Raw genomic sequence first — 24,125 nt, 5'->3', positions numbered from 1 at the left:
GGCAGGAATGGCCTGGGCCTGCCCTGGAGCTGGTTCCCCAGAGGCATGTTCGTCCTGCCTGGTGAGGCTGAGGCTCTGGGCCGGTGGTGGTGAGGTCTGGGACGTGCTGTCCGTCACATGCCCGGGCACCCAAGGCACCGAGATCCATCTCTTCAGCTCTGCCAGGACACTGGGCACATTCAGCTGGCCTAAATGCTCACACAGCTGCTGGAAGTCCTTACTCTGCTGGGCAACTAAAACTTCAAGGCGCTTCAGATTGGACTTCATTTCTGTGAACTCTGCTTGTCTCTAGGGAAAGGCAGTGAGACAGTAGAGCGTTACGGACAGTGCAACTCAAAAGGCGCAACAGAATGGGCGAACGAACCAAAGGACGTGCCAGCACAACCCAAGCTTGTCCCTTTGCTGGGCGCCTTACAGGGGAAGCATGGCGACACTCTGGGTCGGGCCCGAGGGCCCACACTGTGCCAGAGGACCTTGGGGAAGGAGGCGGGACACTATCCTGGCCTGTTGCCAAGGAGCCTGTGTTGTCCTTTGTCCTTTGCTGAAACGTGTAACATTAAAGGTGTCTCTCTGGGTTTTAATGACGGAGCCAAAACACACGCGAGGGAAGGGCTCAGGGGCTGTGCTCACGGCTTCGAGTGTCCGCCGCATGTCCAGGATGGCCTGCTCCGTGCTGCCTTTGTCCTGCACCGTTTCCAACACCAGGTCACTCTGGGCCTGCGCAGTTTCTCGCACTAAATATAAAACAGTGACAATTCACCTCAAGACGACTAGGGCACGCCCCACCACGCCCAGGCTACAACGGTGGAGGGAGGAGCGAACCTGCCCCGGGCCACCTTAGCCTGCGTGCTGGCGCTCAAGACGCTTTCTGCCCAGGTCAGCCCCGGTGAGGAGAAGCCAGGGCAGGATGGTTCCCCCACCGCCTTCTTCCCTCTGTCCCCGAAGACATCCTGGTCAGGGCAGACTCAGCCTCAGCACCTGCTGGGCCCTTGAACCCTGCTGCCCACATAGCAGCACCAACCTCTTCCTTGGTCTACCTTCTTGGCTTTGTCATCAGTGACCTTTCTAGAACATAGATATGATCGTTCCCCCTCTGAAATCTTCATGAAACTTTCAGCGGCACCCCACTGCCCATGGGATGAAGTCCAAATCTTCGAACTGGCTCACGTCCCCTTCCCCAGTATCCTCCCCCACGTCGCCACGCGGGGGGCTCCTAAGCCATTTCCCTCTCGCCGTTGGCCTTCGTGCATGCTGCTCCCTCAGCGGGAAGCGCCTCTGCCTCTATCCCCGCCACTCTAGCATCCTGTCCGCCCCGCCTCAGGCCCGCTGCTCTTCCTTCCGATTCCTGTTCCTCCTGCTCTCAGCTTCTCGCTTCCTTGGAAAATGTCAGTCTGTCTGTCTGGCCTGGGTGCTCCTTCTCTCTGCCGGTGGCACCGTGTGTGCTCTTCCATCGCTTCTCACCACCCACGTATTTATCCCTCACTTATACTTGGGCTCTAATGGGCTTGGTGAACTGAGTGCTTGCCACTCACCTCTTTTGCTCAGGGAGATTTTACACACACACCTATACACACGCATACGCGCACATTTATTTAATGACACGTGCAGCGATTAATTATTACCATCCTCTTGCTAAACTATAGGTCATGTGAAGATGCTCTGATATTTATTCAACAAATACTTAATGGGCATCTACTATATGTGAGGCGCTGGGCCAAATACTCTGGATATAACAGTGATCAAGACAGATAAAACCCTCTTAAAGTTACATTTAATAGAAAAAGCAGATAGTCCATGAGTAATTGTACAAAGAACTGTTTACAGACATAATTTATGAATGCTCCAAAGGAAAAGCCTGCTAAACTCGAGACCATGTATCAGGAAGACCTATCCTTATCTCAGAGTGAGTTAAGACTTCCCAGCTTAAGTGACATTTAGCTGAATCATCGTTAACCCATGAGGGGAAGAATATTACCAACGGAACAACAAGCATGTTCTCCGAAGAGGAGCCATGAGATCAGCATGGCTGGAGTATGATGAGAGGGGAAGGGGCCTGAATGCAGGGCTCAGCCAGACGGAAAAGTCCGTGTGCCATGTCAAGATTTGTCGCCTTGATTCTAAGGCATCATTCGCAGACACATTCAGCAGAGGGTTGACACAATCACATTTTCTTTGTAAAAGGAACAATCTTCTTTTAATGGGGATGATAAACTGGGGAAGGAAAGCCTGGATTCAAGACCAGGACAGAGATCAGGAATGACTCAAACGAAAACGGGGATTTGAAATCAATGGGAAAAAGATGGATTTTTCAATCATGGCATTGGGATAAACTGGTCAGCGATTTACAAGAGAACCTGACTCTACCACAATCCTGATAAGAATATTAGTCTACGGCCATGCCGCCCTGAACGTCTCTGATCTCGGAAGCTAAGCAAGGTTGGGTCTGGTTAAATCTTGTATGGGAGACCGCCTAGGAACACCAGGTGCTGTAGGTGTTAAAAAAAAAAAAAAAAATCAAAGCTCCACAATACATTTTAGTTTAGAAACTGTGAGTTCTTTTACTTCTTACTCAGGCTCATTGTAAACACCTGCAGAAGAGGACAAAGCATTGTAATGGCCATTTCAAAACCCTTTTCCTGGCTTTTTCTACTTTGGAGACTAAAGCTTGAGCTGTAAAAGGGAACGCGAGAGGAAACTATTACACGTTCTCATATATCTTAAATGCATAATAAGTACAGTTTACGCCAGATATTATTTTTATCTTCTCATGACTATCTGAAGTGTGTTTCAAGAGTCTCTTGACAAGTTTTTTCTTTTCAGATGGATAAAAACAATTTGGCAACAAGAGCATACTTGATTCTTCCCAGTAAATGGAAGGTAACCAGCGTAACCTCTGGTACTCAAAAGACAGGATAATAGATTCGAGTTCAGTCTTACTTGAAAACTTGCCTCAACCTGAAAGGTGCTTTGGTTGCCCCACTGTGTTCTAACTGTTGTGTCTCTTTTGTCTTCTCTTATCAGCCAAGGTCAGGTGTTTAACAAAGATTCTTTTAAGTTCAAGTGATTTACTTCAGAGTTTCTCTTTAAAATAAAACATAATTCCTTTCCTAAAAAGAGGCTCACATTTCCAATTTCTTTTTTAACATTCAATATTATTTTATATTAGCTTCAGGTGTACAGCATAATGGTTAGACAGCTATATAATTTACAAAGCGATCCCCCCGATTAGTCTAGTACCCACCTGGCACTACACATCGTTATCCCAATATTATTGACTTTATTCCCTATGCTGTATGTCACATTCTCATAATATCACCTTTGTACTACCAATTTGTACTTTTTCACCCAGCCCTGCACCCCACTCCCATCTGGCAACCATCAGTTTGTTCTCTGTATCTATGAGTCTGTTTTGCTTTGTTTATTTGGTTCTTTAGATTCCACAGATAAGTGAGATCACATGGTATTTGTCTTTGTCTGACTTATTTCACTCAGCACAATATCCTCTAGGTCTATCCATGTCATTGCAAATGGTAAGACTTCATTTTTTATGGCTGAGTAATATTCCATTATATGTATATGTGTGTGTGTGTGTGTGTGTGTGTGTGTGTGTGTGTATCTGTATCTCAATCACATCTTCTTTAACAACTTCTTTATCCAATCATCTATTGATGGACACAGATTTCTTATATTTACATAAATTCTACATAGATTAACAATTTTAGTAGAATTAAATAAACATAAACGTGTAAGAAGGAAACATGAGAGAAATGGCAACCTCATGGTGGGGAAGGCCTTTCTAAGTAAGACATTAAAAAAAAGGGTGAGTTGTGTGTCCTTGTTAAGTTTACTCCTGGGTAGTTTATCTTTTGTGTTGAATTTATAAATGGCATCTTTTTCTACCATTATATCTTGTATTAATTTCTCCTACATTAATAAATTATCTGATGGTTTGTGGCACTTTTCTGGTTGTTTCTCAGAGTATCAATGTAAAAGGTAAGACTCAAATAACGTCCATAAAGGGTTGCAGGGGGCGGGGCACACAGATAACACGTGGAGTCATGAAGCAGAACGGCATCAGGCACCTCAATGGCCAAACCAGAACTAGAAGACAGTGGAGCCTTATAAATTCAGAGGGCAAAGCACTTCCCACTCAGGGTTCTATAACCGCGTAGAGAAAGAAGACATTTTCAAACATGCAACATATAACAAAAGTTACCCCCCATCTACCCTTTCTCAAAAAGTTACTGGATTGACATCACGTGCTGTACGGAGACCACCGTTAAAGCATTTTCACAGTGAAAAACATAGTTACTGGAGTATGTGCACCGCCAAATACCCATGTAAACCAAGGTCCAGGAGACGAAGGGATCCAAGACTGGGGATGGAAAAAAAAAGGATCCTCAGAATGATGATGAAGAGAAATCCTAAATCTAGGACTGAGAGCATGATCGGCCATATTTGGAGCTGGGAGACTGAGTTCCAGACAGGACGTCTCTAATGAGAAAACAAAACAGAATTCTCGATATGTCTGAACATATTAATTGGAGATTTACAGTTTTATCTGAAAGTTTATTATCAGACACTATACTAAGAGCATGGAAACAATCATAAGCAGAACTCTTACACGAAGTGCAGTCTTGAATGGGAAAAAAATAACAATAAACAAGTCAACACACACGCACATAAATAAATGAAAATTGTAATAAACACCATGTTAGGGATTCCAATAAGAGTAAGAAGTGGGAAACCTTCTTTAGATAAGGTCATCAGAGAAGGAGATATTTAGGGTGAAAGCAGAGACCCCGCAAAGATCAGGAGGAGGTTTTTCAGGTAGAGGAGGCAGCAAGCGCCAAAGTCCTGAGGTGAGAAAGAGGCTTTTCTGACCAGGCATGGACAAGCCAGTGTGGCCTTGCAAAAGACCAGTAAGAAATGGTAAATTTTATGTTGTGTGTATTTTACCACAATAAAAAGAAAGTAAGAAATTTTTAGAAAGCAAATTTTCTGCTCTTGCTTAATACAAGTTAAATTCCACGTATCAACCAGTTAGAAAAAGATTTTACTTATATTTCAAGTGCTGGATTCCCGTTCCTAAACTCAATTAGTCAAATATTTTTCCAGATATCCATGTAGGTATTTGTGGTAGAAAGCAAATGTAATTATCCTACCCTAGATGCGTTTCTAAATAGCAATGTTTCCTAGCAACAGTGAACACTAACAGCCACAAACGCAGAGAACGAGGAAGGCAAGCAAAGTGTTCAATTCTAGATTCGATTTGCGGTCCCGCATATTCTCTCCTTGTCCCTGGGAAACACGTTCAGGGGCTTCTTTACAGGGAGCTTTTGTATCAAGTTCATGACTTCCAAAGTTTTATCTTCTTTTTTTTTTTTCTTTCGAAAAGCTTGTTTCTGAAACTAACTCAAAACCTAACGGTATAAACAGGCTTATAATGAAAAATGATCAAATCTCTCCCTTGCAGACCTTGGTTCCGCTTCCTAGACTTAACACTATGAATAGTTTCTGGAATTTTGCATTAATACATGTTATAGATACTGCGTGTGTGTGTGTGTGTGTGTGTGTGTGTGTGTGTGTGTGTTCTCTAGAAGAGGACTCATTTCTGTTTTGGCTATAAACATCAGATATTTTTAGTTTTGTAAAAATGTCATTTAAAATCCATTTCTATATTCTGGACAATATCGCTGTCTTCTTGCGAAGTAGATTTTTAAAAAATTCGTTTCTATTTGTGATTCGACAAAGGCTCCATGGAGCAGATTCGGACGCCAGTGCTTTTCCTTTTACTCTGTAGTTCTGTTCTCCCTGCTGTGCTGATGAGCACGTGAGCAAAGGTCTGGGAGCCTCCATGTACTCAAGGAGATTTCGCAGTCCCCCTTTTTTGGGGGGGACATCCTTCCCAATTTCCGCTGACTGGTCACACTCCACCACGAGTCTTGGAGCACAGGAGCTGTTTTCATTTAACGATGAACAGATATTTGCATTCCAACATGGTTCACATAGCTGGACCTCATGCTTCTTAATGGTTACATGTGCTTTGCTTAGAAAAGATGCATTTCTCACTCTAAAATTATAAAAATACTGCTCATTTCCTCTGATTTTAATAGCAACCCCTCCTTTTTTCCCCCCATAACAATCATATTTTCAGTAGAACAAATACCAATAGGTAAAAGTACTGCCTTCTATTAACTGGCAAAGCAGGATGTGGATGGCCTTGGTAACTCAGTCTATCATGCTGGTCCTTGGTGTCCTCAGCAGGAGGACAAGAGGAGTTAGATGAAATGGCTTTGAGTAGTCCTTCCGGTTGTACAGGCAGACAGTGCCCGGTGACCGGGGAAAGGTTCCATGACCTCATTCTGTGAAGACGCCAGTTATACGACACTGACGGCACCTTCCCACGGTGCGTTCCTTTTCTCTTAGGCGCACAGGGAGTGCGCACGGAGAACCTGCAGAACGCACCGACCGGCAATCCCAGCGCTCTGGGCTAGCTGGCCTGGGCCTGGCTGTCACAGAGGATTTGTTTGGTTCCTCTCTCAGTGACTAACTTCCTGCTCCTGATCACTGCCTACCAAGAAAGGGAATGATTTCGGATGTGTGCCCGTTTTCAAGAGTAACTGGGTTTTCTAATCAATATACCACAGTGTTTGTCACTGTTCGTCCTCTCAATGTGGCCCCCTCTCCTGAATCTTACTCTCTGAAAATTAAGGAACCATCAGGGGTGAAGGATCAGGATCCCCATGTCCACTACAAGCCCAACTCAGTTCGAGTCCTTTCTCTGCCTTGATCTTGCACTGGGACCTTGGGCACTTCTACTCCCTATTCTGGACCTTAAATGTCACACCTTTGCCACAATCCTCCTTTTTGTGCTTCAGGCAGTTTTAAATGTAGAAATCATTATTTTTTAAAAGTCATGTTATACAAAGGAAGCATCCCTAATTCGCTTCTGCTCTTTGTCTTGATACTACTTGTGAGGCTAACAGTCCTCGGCTTCCAGAACCAGTTACGAACAGATGCACAGTTGCCCCGTGTGTGGGATACCCAGGTTGGAAGCCAACAGACAGCACAGTGCTTCTTTGCAGGCATATGGGGATTAATTTCCAAGCCACACAAAGGCATTAATTTTTGTAAATCATGAGCAATCCATCCCATGGCATTTGAATAAGTTGGCTTCAATTTGTTTAAAATAAAAGAGAAACACAGACAAACGCAAACAAGTACAGATGTAGCCATCGTCTTGCTGTTTAGCTGGGGAGCTGCTGGCTGCAGAGAGGAGTCTGCCTAAGAAAGCCATGCAATGGCTCTTCTGTGGAGTAAGGGCCAGGGCTTCAGCTAAACGCAAATCACTACTTGGCAGAGCAGGGGGCTTTAAAAGCTACAAACTGTAACTGAAGTTGAGAAAGATGCTGTGATTCACTATAAAAAACTCTTATTGAAACGAAGGCAGCAAGAACAGTAGGTGACTGGAGTATTTCTAACTCCTAAGAGAGCAGTTTTATTTCTAAGTCCAAAGGGAGCAATGTCTTCATACACAGCACAGCCAGTTATTCATCTGGAACTCGGGGATGCGGCCGATTCACTTCAGCAGTGACATGAGAAATCTGGCAGAGCTTCCAGCGGGGTTACCGGGTGAAGGATTGGTGCTTCACCAAAGGCATTGGGGACAGATGCGTTCCCACACAGAGGTGGGTCCCACTACCCAGTTTGGTGTATGCCACATCTCTTCAGGGCTAAGCTACATACCCAGACTCTCACCTGAAACACAATATGGAACCTCACCCCTGGCAGAAACCTGTCTAGGGTCAGAAAGTTCACATCACTGCTCGCCAGTGCCCTCTGGTGATAACCTCAAACACAAGCCACTCACATGTCTTGGCCACAGTCTCCAAAGAATCCAGAATAGATTGGCTTCTTGAACTGAGATGTTCCTCAGACTTTTCCACGGATGTCTGCAACTGAGAAACCCCACATTAAGAAAGAATTCAGACTCTTGCCTTATTTTATAAACTTGGAAAATTGCCATTTAATGATAAAAAAGTTGTTAAAATATTGCTATTCTACATGAACTAAAGTCAACGTAATATAATTATTAAACTTCTTAAATGTAAGAGGTTCTAACTCTTCAAAATGTAGCTTTAGCTATACTTACCCTGTGAATGCTTTCTCTGATATGGGAAATGAAGTTGTATAGCGTCTCACTAGAATAGGAGAGAAAAAAATCTTTGTGAAATATTGAAACGATATGTAACAGAATTGATTCCATGAACATGGCAGGCCTCCACCTAGTGTAGCATCAAAACAGCGCTTGATCAGAGCTGGAGACACAATTCAAGATATCTTAGCGCCCCAGTTCCATAGTGTAGCGGTTAGCATGTCAGCTTTAAATGCAGAAGGTCCTGGGTTCACACACCAGTGGAGCCACAGTCCATGGTCTACGGCCATGCCACCCTGAACAAGCCTGATGTCTGATCTCGGAAGCTAAGCAGGGTCAGGCCTGGTTAGTACTTGGATGGGAGACCACCTAGGAAGACCAGGTGCTGTAGGCATAAAATAATAATAAATAATTTAAAAAAAAAAAAAAGAAAGAAAGAAATCTTAGTGCCCTGTGGAAAAAGGAGAACACAGACTTTTCATGACGGTTTCCAAGGCAAACCAGTTTTTTCTTTTTAAAATTCACTATGTATGTTAAATGAGGTTACATTTTAGCAACTCAAGTGGTTACTACAATAAAACAGACCAGCTTTTACAGCCATGTGCCACATAACCACATTTTAGTCAGCCATGGGCTGGTTCCATAAGATTATAATGAAGCTGAAAAATTCCTATCGCCTAGTGACTCCTAACCCCTAGACATATGCTAGTCTTATGACTATAATTTTAACTGTAAGAATGAGGTAGTAGAGAGACAATTCTGGGAACAATATTAACTTCTAATGAAAAAGAAACTATCAGAATTATTCCTCAAAAAATATCCCACTTTTGAAAAGATTCAGACATGGATTGTCATTTTAAAATTTTACAGATTTTTTTCTTGAATCTACATAATCCAAATGTAAATATCAATTTTTGAACCCCAGTAGGACAACTCTTCATACCAAGTCTTTTGCATGCTCCAACAGACTGACTCTAAAAGGAGAATTTAATAGAATCATTTGGAAATCTATAGATTATATGCTTTTAATGAAAGAGATTAGCACATTACCTGAAAACTAAAAATATTGAAAAAGTTAAAGAATTAAGGATGTTAAGAATACAATATTATTAAACTATAAAAGCAGAGAATAAGGGCACCTAGAAATGTAAAACAGCAAAAATTAAATAGGTAAAATAGTTAGAAATATGATAGAAATAGCTAAAGAAATATGATAGAAAATAGAACAAAACACAAAGAGATGGAAAATAGGTAGTTTAAAACAATTAGAGGATCAATGTAGGAGATCTAACACATACCCACAATTGGAGATCCAGAAAGAGAATGAAAGTAGAGAGATTTTCAAAGATATAATAAAAATTCCCAGAACTGATAGACATAAGTTTATAGGTCAAAAGGAACTACCCAATACTCAGCAATTATGACATGCCACATCAAAGCACATTACTGTAAAATTTCAAATTTCTATAGATAATGAGTAGATCCTAAAAACTTCCAGAAAAAAAAAAGCAAGTGACATACGCAGAATCAAGAATCAAAACGGCATCAGATTTCTTAAAAGCAACATATAGAGCAATAAGGCACTAGATCAATGCTTTAGAAATGTTGAGGAAAAATAATTTCCAATCTAGAATTCTATACCTATCCAATTTGCAATCGTCTGTGAGGGCAAAATAAAGAATTTTGATATGCAAGTAGTCAAAAAATTGTTTAGGTGCCATGTACCTGTTGTCAGGAAGTCTCTGGAATGTACGCTTCACCAAATCTAAGGAGTAAACCAAGAAAGGACATAGGACCCAAGTAACAGAGGATCCAAGTAACAGGAGTGAGGAGGTAGGGATGCCAGGACAATGGCCAAGGGAGGATTCAGGATGACAGCCGTACTTGGTACTAGGAGAGTACCAAGTTCAGACTGGAATCAGGATGCTTCTGAGAAGAAAATGACACTGAAGGAATATCTGATGTATTTAAATATATAACAAAGAGCTTTTTCTATTTGGCTGCAGAATTTGGGAATAGACTTAATTCTTACATTGAAAACTAAGCAAAAAATAAAACAAAGCAATTTTAAACATTAGGCAAATGTAATCTTAGTATATATAATTTTTCTGGGCTATCTATAGTGGTTACAGAGTGATAAGAATATAAAGATTGAAAACTGATCCAACTAAAAATGTTCATATAGCTTTTTCGGGATGATAGAAGATGAGAAGTTTGGAGTAGGGAGGGGGCAGAGAAGAAAATTTTGGCTTGCTGTTTTTTACTATAATCTCGACTGTATTATTTTTTTTTTTTTTACAAAAACTATGTATCTGTAATAACTTGAGTAAAAAATACACAAGATTATAAAAAAGGCAATTTTAAAGATGTCTAACAATGCTACCAGAGGACTGCCCATGAAAGCATCTACTATATTATACCACCAGTTAGAAGTGATTCTTTATCCGCATGACCTCACTCCCTTACTAGCACATTTGGGAACCAATATTCCCAACATTTAACTATATTATGCAAATTATATTCCTTTTGCATATAATTTTATATCAAAATATTTTATAGATAACTGATAGCTCCTCTGTTCTGTTAACTTTATTAATCCTCAATTCTACCTTGTCTAAATTCAAATATCAAATTCTGATGTATTCAAAAGCCTTAAAAAGTTGCTTACTAGACAGAGTGAAAACATTAAAGCTTGATCACTGAGACTTTCATAAATAGCTACCATTCTTTGGAAGGCATTTTTATTACCACAATAAAATAAGATGCTATAAAATAGGGATTTCTCATCCACCCAGGTATTATGTACAAAACCAGAGAAAGTCAACTATGATCTAATCTCTTCTCTAGAAAAAGTCAATTAGGAAATTCTGTTCATTGGTATTAAAGTAAAAAAAAAAACAAAAAACTATTTTTAAGAATATACTGTCTGTACTGCCCTGTGCTGGTGAGCTATTTTGCTTTGAAAATCCATTCATTATTCAACAACTATTTATTGAGCCCTCTTTTGTGACAGGTCCTTGGTTATAAGCTTCCGTGATATGGAGGGAAAAAAATTCAAGTCCCTACACTACCTGCAGGAAGCTTACTTTCTAGTTGGTATTTTTTAATGTGGTTTCAAAATCCACTCAAATTAATGGAGTGATACTCATTATTAAAAAATTGATCAAAGCTATTGAATCTGATCTCTTGCTTATTAACATGTCCAATAATAACTGTTTATGTGTAAATTATAGTACATGCAGAGCTGACAGCAACATTGCACAAGGACACAGCTGTGCCAATTGCTTGTAATCAGCATCTGTTCAGAATGATTACTCAAGTTGTATTTTTTTAAAGTCATTTTATCAAGGTATGACTGACACACAAAAAGCCGTATAGTTAGTGTACACAAATTTGTAGCTAATTACACAACCATGAAACCATCACCACAATCTATGCCATAAACATATCCATCACTTCCAAAAGGTTCCTCTTACCCTATTTATTATTATTTTTTGTGTGAAAACAACACTTAAGAAAGACCTACTCTCTTAGTAAATTTTAAAGTATAATATACAGTATTATCAACCACAGGCACTGCGCTGTACGGTGGATCTGTAGGACTTATTCATTTTGTGAAACTGAAACCTTATACCCTTTGACTAATAGCTCCCCATTTCACCCTCCTCCCAGCCCCTAGCAATCACCATTCTATTTTCTGCTTCTATGAGTTCAATTATTTTACTTTCCTCATATAAGTGGCATCATATATTATTTGTCATTTTGTGTCTGGCTTACTTCATATAGCCTAATGTCCTCCAGCTTCAACCATGTTGTCACAAGTGGCAGAATTTCCTTCCTTTTTAAGGCTGAAGAATATTCCGCAGTATGTATATACCATATTTTCTTTATTCATTCATCCATTGACAGACAGGTTACTTCTATGTGTTGGTTTTGGTAAATAATGTTGCAATGAACATTGGAGAATAGATAGCTCTTCAATATCTTGATTTTAATTCCTTTGAATATATACTTAGAAGTAGGATTACTGGATCATATAGTTCTATTTTTAATTTTTTGAGAAAACTCTATACTGTTTTTCATAGTGGCTGTATCAATTTACATTCCCACCAACACTTATCTTTTCTCTACATCCTCACCAACACTTATCTTTTTTTAAAGAAAAATAATAGCCATTCTGACAGGTGTGAGATTCTCATTGTGGTTTTGATTTGCATTTCCCTGATGATTAATGATGTTGAGTACCTTTTCATGTACCTGTTGGCCCTTCGTATGTCTTTGTCAGGAGAAGAATTCCCCCTTCCACCCTTCTTTAGTTCTTACAATTGGACTAATAAGAAAATAAAATGGACATATGACTAGATTAACAGGAAAAAAATCAATTTAATACGTGTGCACAGGAGAATCACAATATGATGGTCAGGTCACAAAATTAGGCTCAAAGAAATGGTGAAACCAGGCATCTATTTATACTATTTAGACAAACAATAAATTTGTGAGAAATTGACAGGACAAAAAAAATTAGTGCTCAATAGAAAGAAATCTAAGCAATGTTTGCATATTCATTAGTGAGGAATTTAAACAAAGTGGAAAAATTTTCAAAAGGCAATAAGAATTGATTATACAGACTATTTGACTCCAAATTGTTTACCTCTAGAGATAAACCGTGTCTGGGAGGGATGGTGAGGACACCTTTTACATGGGAGATTTATTTCCTGCATCCAAGGAGACAAGGAGGGTCAAGTAACTTTAGTTCAAAGTAATCAATTTGCCATTTTGGGATATTTGAGGGTGGCCTGTCTCAGAACCTGACCTCTCTCTTTGGAAAAATGTCTATTTAGTTCCTTTGCCGCACCTTTTAATCAGGCTATTTGGGTATTTTTGCTGAGTTGTAGTTCCTTATATATTTTAGATGTTAACCCTTTATCAAATATACAGTTTGCAAATATTTTCTTCCTTTCCATAGGTTGCCTTTCATTTTGTTGATTGTTTCCTTTACTGTACAGAAAGTTTAGGTGATGTAATCCCACTTATCTATTTTTGCTTTTGCTGCCTGTGTTTTTGGTGTCATATCCAAGAAATCATTGCCAAGACCAATGTCAAGAAGCTCTTCCCGCTGTGTTTTCTTCTAAGAGTTCTACGGTTTCAAGTTTTACTTTTAAGTCTTTAATCCATTTTGAGTTGATTTGGGGGTATGACATAATGGCCCTTTTTCATTCTTTTGCATATGGATCCAGTTTTCCCAACACAATTGTTGAAAAAAATCATTCTTTCCCATTGTGTATTCCTGGCACTCTCTCACGCTATATTAAATATTTAAAACATAACCCTCTGATAGATCCATATAATAAAGTACAATGCAACCATTAAAATTGATTTTGTAGATGAAAAACAAATATAATTAAATACTATTAAATTTAAAAAGCAGATTACAAAATAACCCATAGGAAACAATCCCATTTTTATTTTTAAAAATACAGAGAAGCAGAGCAGAGTTATATAAAACAATGTTAATAGTAGTTCACAGAATAAGCTGATTCATGGGCGAACTTGAGAATTTGACAGACCCAAGATCTCTGCCCAAAACTCCCACTGAGTTTAGATATGCTCCTTTGGATGGAATCTTTCCCGACGCCCCCAGTTAGAGCTGGCAGCCTGTCCTCAGGGCTCCCAACGCAGTTGGATGCAACCTCTACTACAGCATTTACAACTTTGTACTTACAGTGGAAAGTTTAGAGTATTTTAGGCTAGTCTTCATCTGACCCTCTTTTCTGTTTGAGGGGTTCCTCAGGTTAGGGACCTTGGGAGCCTCTTTCCTCCTCTAGAGGATGACAGTAACAGGAGATTGATTTTTTAGCCTTTCCTGAGCCCTGAGCTCTCCTCTCTCACATGTCTTGTCAGACTGGGACTCAGGAGAAAAAGCCAGTGAGCTCTCTCTCTCTGGTGGCTGTGGCTACAGTAGTAGGAAAATGGAATTCCAGAGGACTGGTAAAAGTGCCCAGGACTACATTGGCTATAGTGTAGAGAAGGGTCTAATGCACTCTGGGTAGTGGGTAGCAGGCAGTGGAATCTGCACTGGACTAATTTTGAGACTTGGTTTGGGAACTCAACCATGGTGGGTAGCCTTTGGCAATTGTATGACTGTGGCAGAAACTTAAAGTGGCCTTGTTTTCTTACTTGTAAATCAGAATCCTGATCCCTCCCACCCCTCTGCCTCCTGGATGCACTGCCACTCACACAGATGACATTCCCAGACTCTTCTGCAGCTAGGTATGGCCACATGATTAAATTTTAGCCAGTGCGAGCTATAAACAGAAGTGTTTTATGCAACTTCCAAAAAGAGTCCTAAAGGGACGGGAAGATACCTCTTCCCTTCATTTGTCAGTTGTTTGGAACTCTGATACAACAGCTGGAACTCCAGCAGCCACCAAGCACTGTGAAGACAAGGGTCACACTTTAGGGATGGCAGAGCAGAGTGCTGGAAGGAGTCAGATCCTTCAGGGCCACGGAGCCACCATTCCAGCTCTGGACTGCACACTTCAGGATGATTTTTGCATTAAAGAAAAAGAAAAACCTATCTTTTTAAGCTCCTATTATTATGTTTATATATGTTATATGCAGTTGAACATAATCCAAACTAATAAAATGGGCCACTCAATATCTTTTACTAATCCTTTAACATTAAAAAAAAATTTAATTAACGTACGAAGTTAATGTGTGTGCATGTGTATGTCAGAGTTCTATGAGTTTTAACACAAATTTAGAATTCATGTAACGATCAACATGATCAGGATATAGGACATTATTTTTAAAAATCCTTCACGCTGTCTCTCTGTGGTGAAGTCCAGCCCATCCCCCTAACCCCTGCTAATCACTGAGCTATTTCCCATCCCTATAGTTTGGCCTTTCTTGAAATGTCATATAAATGAAATAATATGGTATGAAAACTTTGGACTGGTTTCCTTCCGCTTAGTGCCTTTGAGATTCACCTATGTCATTTGTGTCAATAGTTCATTCTTTTTTGTCGTGAAGTAGTGTTCTATTGTATGGACATACCATAGTTTGTTTATCCATTCGTTCATTGAAGTACATTTGGGTTGTGTCCAGTTTCTGGTGACTACGAACAAAGCTGCTATAAACGTTATTGTACAGGCTTTTGTATAAACATGTTTTCACTTATCTAGGTAAATGCCTAGAAGTAGAATTGCAGAAACATAGAGTAAATTATGTTTAACTTTATGTAAGAAACTGTCAAACTTCTCCGGAGTGGCTATATCATTTTGCATTTCCACCAGCAAGAGTTCTAGTTGCTCTATATCCTTTCCCAGCACTTGGAATTATAAGTTTTCATTTTAGCCATGCAAATCATGTGTAGTAACATCTCATTGTAATTAATTTGTATTCCCAAAATGGCTAATTAGGTTGAGTAACTTTTCATGTACTTATTTGCCATCCATATGTTTTCTTTGATGAAGTATCTATTAAAATTTTTTTCTGTAACTGCTTCCCGCTGATGAGTATGTCTTTGAGTTAGAGGAGTGAAATTTTCTGGCTGCCTGACTTATGAAAGTCCTGGGGTCTCCCTAGGCTCTGGGACCCTGAGAGCAGGAGTGCATAACCGACTTATTGGACATCATTTGTCTTGTCTTTTGAAGAGCAGCTTGAGGTCAGACAGCGGTTCGCAGGAGTACCGTGGATCTGGTCCCTTTTTCTCTCTGGGTGGTACAGCTGGCTTCACTTAAGAGTGATGCATCCAGGAAGTTATATCCAAGGGGGTCTTCCTTCTCTCATCCCCAAATTACCCAAAGCCTGGAGGGTGACAGCCAGAAAAGTGGCTTTTTCATCTTTCCTTCTTTCTTCTTTTCTTCCGCCACACTCCTATTGTTAGAAACCCTAAAGGCCACTTCTACCAATTGGAAGACGGGGGGGCCGTAGGTCCCACCACTGTCTTTTGTAACTTTCTGTGAATGTCCAGAGCACTGTGGGATATGGCGTAGGTATTCAGGACAGTTTCACAACCTGGGTCCTCAGGGTCTGCTGTGGTGTATTGTCTTCAGCTCTGAAGAAGTGTGGCACCTCCCACCCAAAGGCCATGAACTATTAAGAATCAGGAATGTTTTGGACGTGGTTCCATAGTGTAGCGGTTAGCATGTCTGCTTTACATGCAGAAGGTCCTGGGTTCGCACACCAGTGGAGCCACGGTCCATGGTCTACGGCCATGCCACCCTGAACAAGCCCAATGTCTGATCTCGGAAGCTAAGCAGGGTCGGGCCTGGTTAGTACTTGGATGGGAGACCACCTAGGAAGACCAGGTGCTCTAGGCATAAAAAAAAAAAAACAAAAAAAAAAAAAAAAAAGAACTAGGAGTGTTTGGGAAAGGTCATGTGTTCAAAAAAGCCTACAAAACATGCTTCATTTCTGGCTCATAGATAAAACCAGTAATTCTTCCTCTATAACCTCAAATATATATCTTTACACCATTAGCCACAGACTGGCCCCCAAGCCCCACAGCCAGACCTCTGCCACTCAGTCTTGCTTGTCCCAGATCACCCTCACTGGAAACCATGAGACCCTTTAGCGGCCCATCTGATGAGAACCTCACTGCTGTTCAGGAAACCAGTGGGTGCCATCCCCATTTCCCATCATGAGTCCCACCCTGGCTGTGTGTGGGTGCTCCAGAAAGTGTACTCCTTGGATGGAAGCAGGGCGTGGGGTACAGGGGAGAAGCGTATGTGTGATTAGTGGCAAATGTGATTAAATGCTGAAACCTCCCTTCTGAAGCACCGAAAAAAACAGGCTCAGGCACCTACTCCACTTCGCTGCGGAGGCAGGCTGGGTGGCCATTCCAGTGGTTGGTGGTTGACACCAAGAGGGTGTCTCCCATAGAACAGATCCTCTGTCCAGGGGAGACACGGGCGAGTAACTACATCTTCACTGTCGCAGGAATAATAAAGTACATCTCTGCTTGGGTGTTTTGTTAATGATTTCCATGATATCTAAAGATGTTGCCCTGATGATAACTTACTGCTGAGAAATGAACAAGTTAATTTGCACAGTGACTTCAACTTATTTATTTAAAAAGCAATATTGCAGCCCTAATTTATCTAACATATTTGTTTTAAAAAGTCAATATAACACTAATAAATAAGAATGTGTATAAAATTTAGAGTATATCCTAAAAATTGCAACATTTCAAAGTGAGAAAGTGAGCCTGACCTATGACTTAAGAATTCATGTGCTATAGTCTTGGCCCTAAGATAAATAATGTTATCTAATTTCCTAATTCCGATGATCTGAAAAGAAAATAAATTAAAGGGCAGAATTTTAGGCAGAATAAATATAACATTACTTGAATACTGCATTTCTCTAAGAAGTCCATTAGCTTGCTTTTCTGAGGGGCCAAAACTGTGGCAGCCATATTCAAACCTGCCACAAGTCACACTGACAAGAAAGCAAATAGAGTAATTATTCGATGAGCTATAGAGACAAGAATGCTTTCATGCTGAAATTGAATTATTTCACTATTGACATTCCGTTTTCTGTTTCCCCAAGAAAAGAGGAGCTTTTTTCAAGTAGTCTTGTCTACTTGAAAGGTTTGCGTACCTGTCACATTTGTCTTTTGCCCTTTTCTTTTTCTCCTCAAACTGTTCCAGGAGGCTTTTTGATTTTCCAGCTGGCAAAGGAAGAGGAAATAAGCCTCCATCTTTTGTATCTCCTCCAAACAGCTGGGGTTTTGTCTGGTACTTTGTGAAAATGTTAGGTTCACTCTGTTAAATTAAAAAAAAAAAATCATTATAGTATTTCACACATAAAAATACTTAATAGCATTCACTTTTTTTCTATATAATGCAGAGTAACATTTAAGCGCAAACTATAATACTAAATAACAAAATAGAATGTAGTATTTCCTTTATATTTCATATATGCCAGAAAATTACATTAAAATAAAGCAACTCTCTTTATTAATATAGTTTCTGCCTTACCAGCCGAGATATTTAAAATGTCAGCTAAAATGGCTTAAAGTCAATTGCATATATTTAAAGGCAACCACAGATAATTTTTTCTTCTATCAACTATTTTATTTACTTATATTTTCTAAATTTTTATTTTTAATTATAGGTGACATGCAATATTATATTAGTTTCAGGTGTACAACATAGCGATTTATCGTTATATTAGTTTCAGGTGTACAACATAGTGATTTATCATTTATATACCTTACAAAGTGATCACCACTAGTAACCATCTGTCACCAAACGTAACCATCTGTCACCGAACATAGTTATCACAATATTATTGACTCTATTCTCTATGTTGTACTTTACATCCCCTGTGACTTATTTTATAATGGGAGTTTGTACTTCATCTCCTTCCCCTTTTTGGCCCAACCTCCCACTCCCCTCTCCTTTCTGGCTACTATTATAGTTTGTTTACTACAAAGAATGATTTATGCTGCCTCTGAGATAGTATGTTAAAAGTTTTTGTATTTGTCGTTTAACTCGAACTCCTGTTGCTCAGCTGCTGGTGAACTAGACTTGCTGATGAGTTTGACATGGACTGGACTGTGGGCATGCTGGCACATGGTAAGCCATTTCCTGCATTCTGAGACAAAACTTACTCTGAAACATTCAGGGAGTACATTTACTCCTTCATGTTACTGGGCACCAATTTTTGCACTGAAATACTTATCTCAGAGCATACTCTACTAATTCAAAACTGACCTAATCTTATTCATTAAGTATTTGATGCAGATAAGTCTGCATATAAAGTCAAATCTAGTTCTAATCCAAAATAAATAAATATATAAAAATATTTCTGACTCACAAAAGAAGACATACTGGTTTCAAAAAAAAAAAAACAAGTGAAGGACTCAAGAGATTCGGTTCTTTATTCTGGGCCTTATTCATTAACTTAGGCCTCAGAATCCTCGTCTCCTTCAAGGAGATAATGTAGCATACTAGACTAAAATCTATGAAACACTTGAAGTTTTTTAGAAAAAAAGGTCCATCTAAAATAAAATTTATTCTAGTGATTACCAGAAGGGAGGGGGGAGGGGGGAAATAAAAAAATAAAATGTTAAAAAATAATGAAATAAAATGCTAAAAAATAATTAAATAAAATAAAATTTATCTTACTTTATTCCTATTTTTCTTATGAGTTCTTTTTTCTTATGAGTAAGAAATTTTTTATAAATAATAGTATGCCTAGTATTAAAAAAATATGTAATAGTTGGCTCTCTCTAGAAGTGGTCAAGATACTGGCATTTTTCTATATTGCTTTAGTGATCGAAGAAACTGCAAATATATTTTTCTCATTTAAGACTACCAAGTCAAATGAGTCACCAATCAAGGACAAATCCATTTAAGAGAGTAATCCTTAGAGAAGTACAATTCTAAATGTAATTCAATAGACTAAGTCTTCTTTATAGCTTATTTCTATAATGACTGTGAAGTACCCAGAGAAATTCTGGAAATCACACTCACATCCAGAGAACTCTGTTGTGACTGTTTTGGATGTCTCGAGTGGACACCGAAGTCCAACGGTGCTGACAGGGTCTCTGAACTTTCTGGACAGAACTGAGATCCAAAGAGGAACTGGGAATCACTGAGACTAGAATAATCAGTCTGAGTATTAGTCCAGTTAGATGACTTAGTGGTCCTGAAAGCAAGCAAGGAAAGAAAAGTATAGTAAGTAGAAAACATCCTGAATGAATGAAATCATAATTCACAACTACTCATTTCAGACTATTCTGGGCAGAGTGCTGGCTTGTTCTGACCTCCTATTCCCCTGAACACTGCCAGTGCTACCTATAAAGAAATACAAGAATATTTTGAATGCCAGACAGTTTGATTACAACAACCTGGGAACAATCAGATGGAAATTCAAACAATAATGCCATTATTCTTTGTATAACAGCACTGTGGGCTAAAACACCATTTCGGAGATCAAAGTTCATAAAATCTTTAGGGATTAAGAGGGCATTATCTTTTTAAAAATTTAATCTTTTCACTATTGAGGGAATAGATTAAAAAAAAATGGTATATGCATATAACTGATGCAGTAGTCAGAAGCAATAAGCTAGATGTACATATAACCACACAGATAAGTCTCAGAAATGTAATTTTGAGTGCAGAAAGAGAGTAAAAACTGAATTTATGCTATCACTTATCATGATGGGATTAATGTTCTTATAACAAGAGACACCAGAGAAAACTCTCTCTCTCTCTCTCTCTCTCTGTCTCTACCATGTGAGAACACAGTAAGGTGGTTGTCTGTAAGCCAGGAAGGGAGCTCTCAGCAGAAACCGATTATGCTGGCATAAGGCTGTAGGACCTCCAACCTCCAAAAGAGAGAGAAAATAAACTTCTGTTGTTTAAGCCAACCAGTTTATGGTATTTTGTTTTGGCAGCCCAAGCAGATTCATATAGGCTTCATTCAGACTGAAGATTATGATCAACTCAGATATATGTACAGGAGGATCTATTAACAATTGTTTTTGAAACAAGGTATTGTTCCCTTTCACACTTTTAGTGTCGTATTCTTGCTTGCTTTAAATACTTCCAGCTGTGGACTTCTGACTCGCTTCCCATGGATATCTATGCCAGTCTTTGAACCTCACATGTGAAAGGGATAGTGATAATGATAATGACACAATCACACTTTAACAGTGTACTGAGCCTGCTACAGAGATAGCACATAAGTAGCACAAATAAAACACAGTATTCAAGTTTTTACTTGAAGGATATCTCAACAATTTGTGTAACTTAATGCTGTTGTGTAATCCAAAACATGCTTTTCGTTAAAACACACACACATACACACACAAATTCCTTTTCCAAACATTAAAGTAATTAGATAGCATGTAAGTACATATTCTAAGCTAAAGGAACCACCATATAGTAATACAAGACAAAAAAAAGCACTAATAGTTCAGCACAGGGAAGAGCAATTGTTTTGACTAGTAGAATGATTTTCTAAGATTAGCTAAGGTAATGGGCTGCACTCATACATTATAATTTAGGTTGAATAATCATTACCCAAAATAGCTGAATAGCTCTCTGTGACTCCCATGTTAGGTCAAAGAGACTAATTAGCTGGGCTGGAGAAAAAACAGCACAGTGAGCCTACAGAAATCATGTAGGATTTATATTTACATCTTAAAGCTGTGATCTGGATTAAACAAAGATGGATTTTCCCTAATCTGTACCAACTGTAAGCATCTTTTTTCTTTTTGAGAAATAAAAAGAACAATGCTCTAGGTTTTTGTAGAGTTAATAATTGTCTTTAGGAAGGTGTTAGGAAAAAAACTATCCAATGATAAAAGCATACCAAAAGCAGTTAGAAATCCCTGAAATATATATTACTTTTGAGACATACCCATCAAGTTAGCAATGGCAGACCTACTTACTACATGGCTGCTAGACACCAATGTAAGTACCTCAGAGGAGTAGTAGAGGGGACAATATAGAAATGAGCCTTGTCAACAGCTGGAGAGGCTCTTAATTCTACAGTACCTACGAATTGTACTACATAACTGAACACATACCTGAACATTGTTCTGATTTTTCTCCTTGCTATTTCAATAGCCATCACTCCCCAAATGAGGTAAGAACTTCTAGAAGTTGGACCATGACTCTCACAGGCCTCATAGTCCCCAGGCCCGGTGTTGGACAGAGTCATTGCTCAGTTAACACATATAGCTGAACTGAGATTGTTTTCATAATCAGAAAAAAAGGCAAAAGGAACAAGAAAAGTATGGGAGGGTACAATGGTGACAGGCAAGGGGAAGAAAAGGGGAAGAAGCTATACGGGGTAACGCTACCACTAGAAACCAATATGAAGGAAAGCTTCTCTCTTTGAAATTACTATAACTAAAAGATCTTCTTAAGTACCAGAGTATAACCAGAAAACTTACCCAGAGCCTGTGGGAATACTGAGCATCTCTTTGATATTCCAAACATTAAAATTCATTTCTTATGATTATCGCTATTAAAAAGAAGAGGAACATTAAATTAAAAGGTTAATATAGTATAATTTCCCACCCCCCAAAGATTACTTTCCTGGTGACTATTATATGTCGATGAAGGCATTTCAGCAGTTATATTCCCATCCAATTAGTGACAATTCCCATTACCTATATGCCAGAAACAGGTGTTTTCTGCTGTTAATTTGCATATAAACTCCCTTCTTTCTTAACACTACCAGGGAGTGCCCAGTCACCTGTGAAATAGTAAATTTGCTTTCCATCCTCTGCAGTCTTGTCTTTTTTTCTTGCCACCCTACTAATAATCTGCTTTTAGGAAAAAAACTAAAAAACACCATCTTTCACTGCCTGATACAATGAATGATTTAATCTATAACCTCTCAAGTAGACTAGCTCTTTCCAGACCATAGGATCTTGGAATGCCAAGAGAGCTGTGGAATCAGGCTAGATGAAGAGTGCGTGCTTTGGGCAAAAGTGACTTCCCACACCTTTTATAAGCAGTTGCCTACTCTATTCACTGCCAACCCAATACACTGCATACTACAGTTCATTATGATGATCATGTAGCCTGAATTTTATGAAACAAACCTAATTTCTAAATTTTGTCCCCCTGATCTCACAGAAAAGTCATACGTATCAGATTATATATTACCACTGAGGGCATCAGAAAATGGTTCCTACACATATGGTGGACATATTTGACCAAATATCAAATACTGTTCTAATGTAGATATCAATAAAATGAAACAGAAGTTCTGAACGAATATAAACATGTAGTATACTTATCATTTAACCTTGTTTAGAGAAACTGCTTGCATTGAAGTTTCCCAATTTTCCAGAAAAACAGGTGCATTGGGTGTTTATAACCACTTGTTTTGCAAGAATGTTAAGTATAGACCACAGGATCATGGGGCTAAAGGCACTACCATTTACACAGCCCCCATTATGTGCCAAGCACAGTGCTAGATACATTGCAAGATACAAGTTTAATGGTTTTGCGAGGCAGGTGTTTTTATTCCCATTAGGAAGTTTGTGAAGACTCAGATGAGCTACATTATTAGCTCAAGTTCTCTCCAATAATTAAAGGTAAGTAGGTTCTAAGCTATGTCAGCCCAGCACCAGAGTCCACACTGTTTCAAGCACTCCATGCTTGTTTCCCAACACTGGCTCCATTGTAGGTACTTTCTAGAACCAAGCAGCTCTGTATTTCTCCCTTCACGAGCATCAGGATAATGATTTGAAAGGCTTGGCTTTAAAGGAACCAGATCAAGTTTCAGATCTTGACTCTTGTAGTTATAAATAGTGTGAACTTGGGCCAATTAGTTAATTTCTTTGAATCTCAGTTTCCTTATCAGTTAAATGAAGATAAGACCTACCTTTAAGGGCGTGGCAGGGATTCAAGATCCTGAATATGCAGTGCCTGGATATGGACACCTGCAAAACTATAAAAACTCTTAGAAAATAACATAAGAGAAAATCTAAATGACTCTGGGTTTGACAATGACTTTCTAAACACAACACCAAAGATATGATCCATGAATAAAAGAATTGATAAGCTGGACTTCATTAAAATTAAGAATATTCTGCTCTGTGAAAAACATTGTCAATAAAATGAGAAGAAAAGCCACAGACTGGGAGAAAATATTTGCGAAAGTTATCTGAAAAAGGACTGGTATCCGAAATATACAAAGAACTCTTAAAACTCAACAATAACAAATAACCCAATTAAAACATGGGCCAAAGACCTGAACGGACATCTCACTAAAGATATACAGATGGAAAATAAGCATAGAGTAGAACTTAAAGGTTCTCATAACATAAACAAACAAAGTATGTGAGGTGACAGATGTGATAATTAACTAGAGAGGAAAATAAGCATAGAGTAGAACTTAAAGGTTCTCACAACATAAACAAACAAACAAATAAAGTATGTGAGGTGACAGATGCGATAATTAACTAGAGAGGGAAATCCTTTCACAATGT

General features: G+C 39.1%; 1 protein-coding gene and 2 pseudogenes across 1 annotated transcript in view; 2 read left to right on the top strand and 1 right to left on the bottom strand.

Annotated features, from left to right (window-relative positions):
- Positions 1–22,142, bottom strand: part of CCDC36 (coiled-coil domain containing 36) — a 23,049-nt gene extending 907 nt beyond the window's left edge. The window contains exons 1-7 of the mRNA XM_006909088.1: positions 22,074–22,142; positions 19,642–19,816; positions 17,762–17,925; positions 8,156–8,204; positions 7,874–7,961; positions 631–734; positions 1–288 (exon numbers count right to left, since the gene is read on the bottom strand). The exon at positions 1–288 is cut by the window's left edge and continues 13 nt beyond it. Of these exons, the coding sequence (XP_006909150.1) occupies positions 1–288; positions 631–734; positions 7,874–7,961; positions 8,156–8,204; positions 17,762–17,925; positions 19,642–19,816; positions 22,074–22,129 (924 nt within the window). The 5' untranslated portion in view covers positions 22,130–22,142. The remainder of the gene's footprint in view (positions 289–630; positions 735–7,873; positions 7,962–8,155; positions 8,205–17,761; positions 17,926–19,641; positions 19,817–22,073) is intronic.
- LOC112477600 lies at positions 8,437–8,552 on the top strand (annotated as a pseudogene).
- LOC112477549 lies at positions 16,367–16,482 on the top strand (annotated as a pseudogene).
- Positions 22,143–24,125: the final 1,983 nt, after the last annotated feature.

Source organism: Pteropus alecto, unplaced genomic scaffold, assembly GCF_000325575.1.
Source record: "Pteropus alecto unplaced genomic scaffold, ASM32557v1 scaffold53, whole genome shotgun sequence".
NCBI lineage: Eukaryota > Metazoa > Chordata > Mammalia > Chiroptera > Pteropodidae > Pteropus > Pteropus alecto.
The sequence above is the reverse complement of the archived record's forward strand: the minus strand, read 5'-3'. Positions and strand labels throughout refer to the sequence as shown.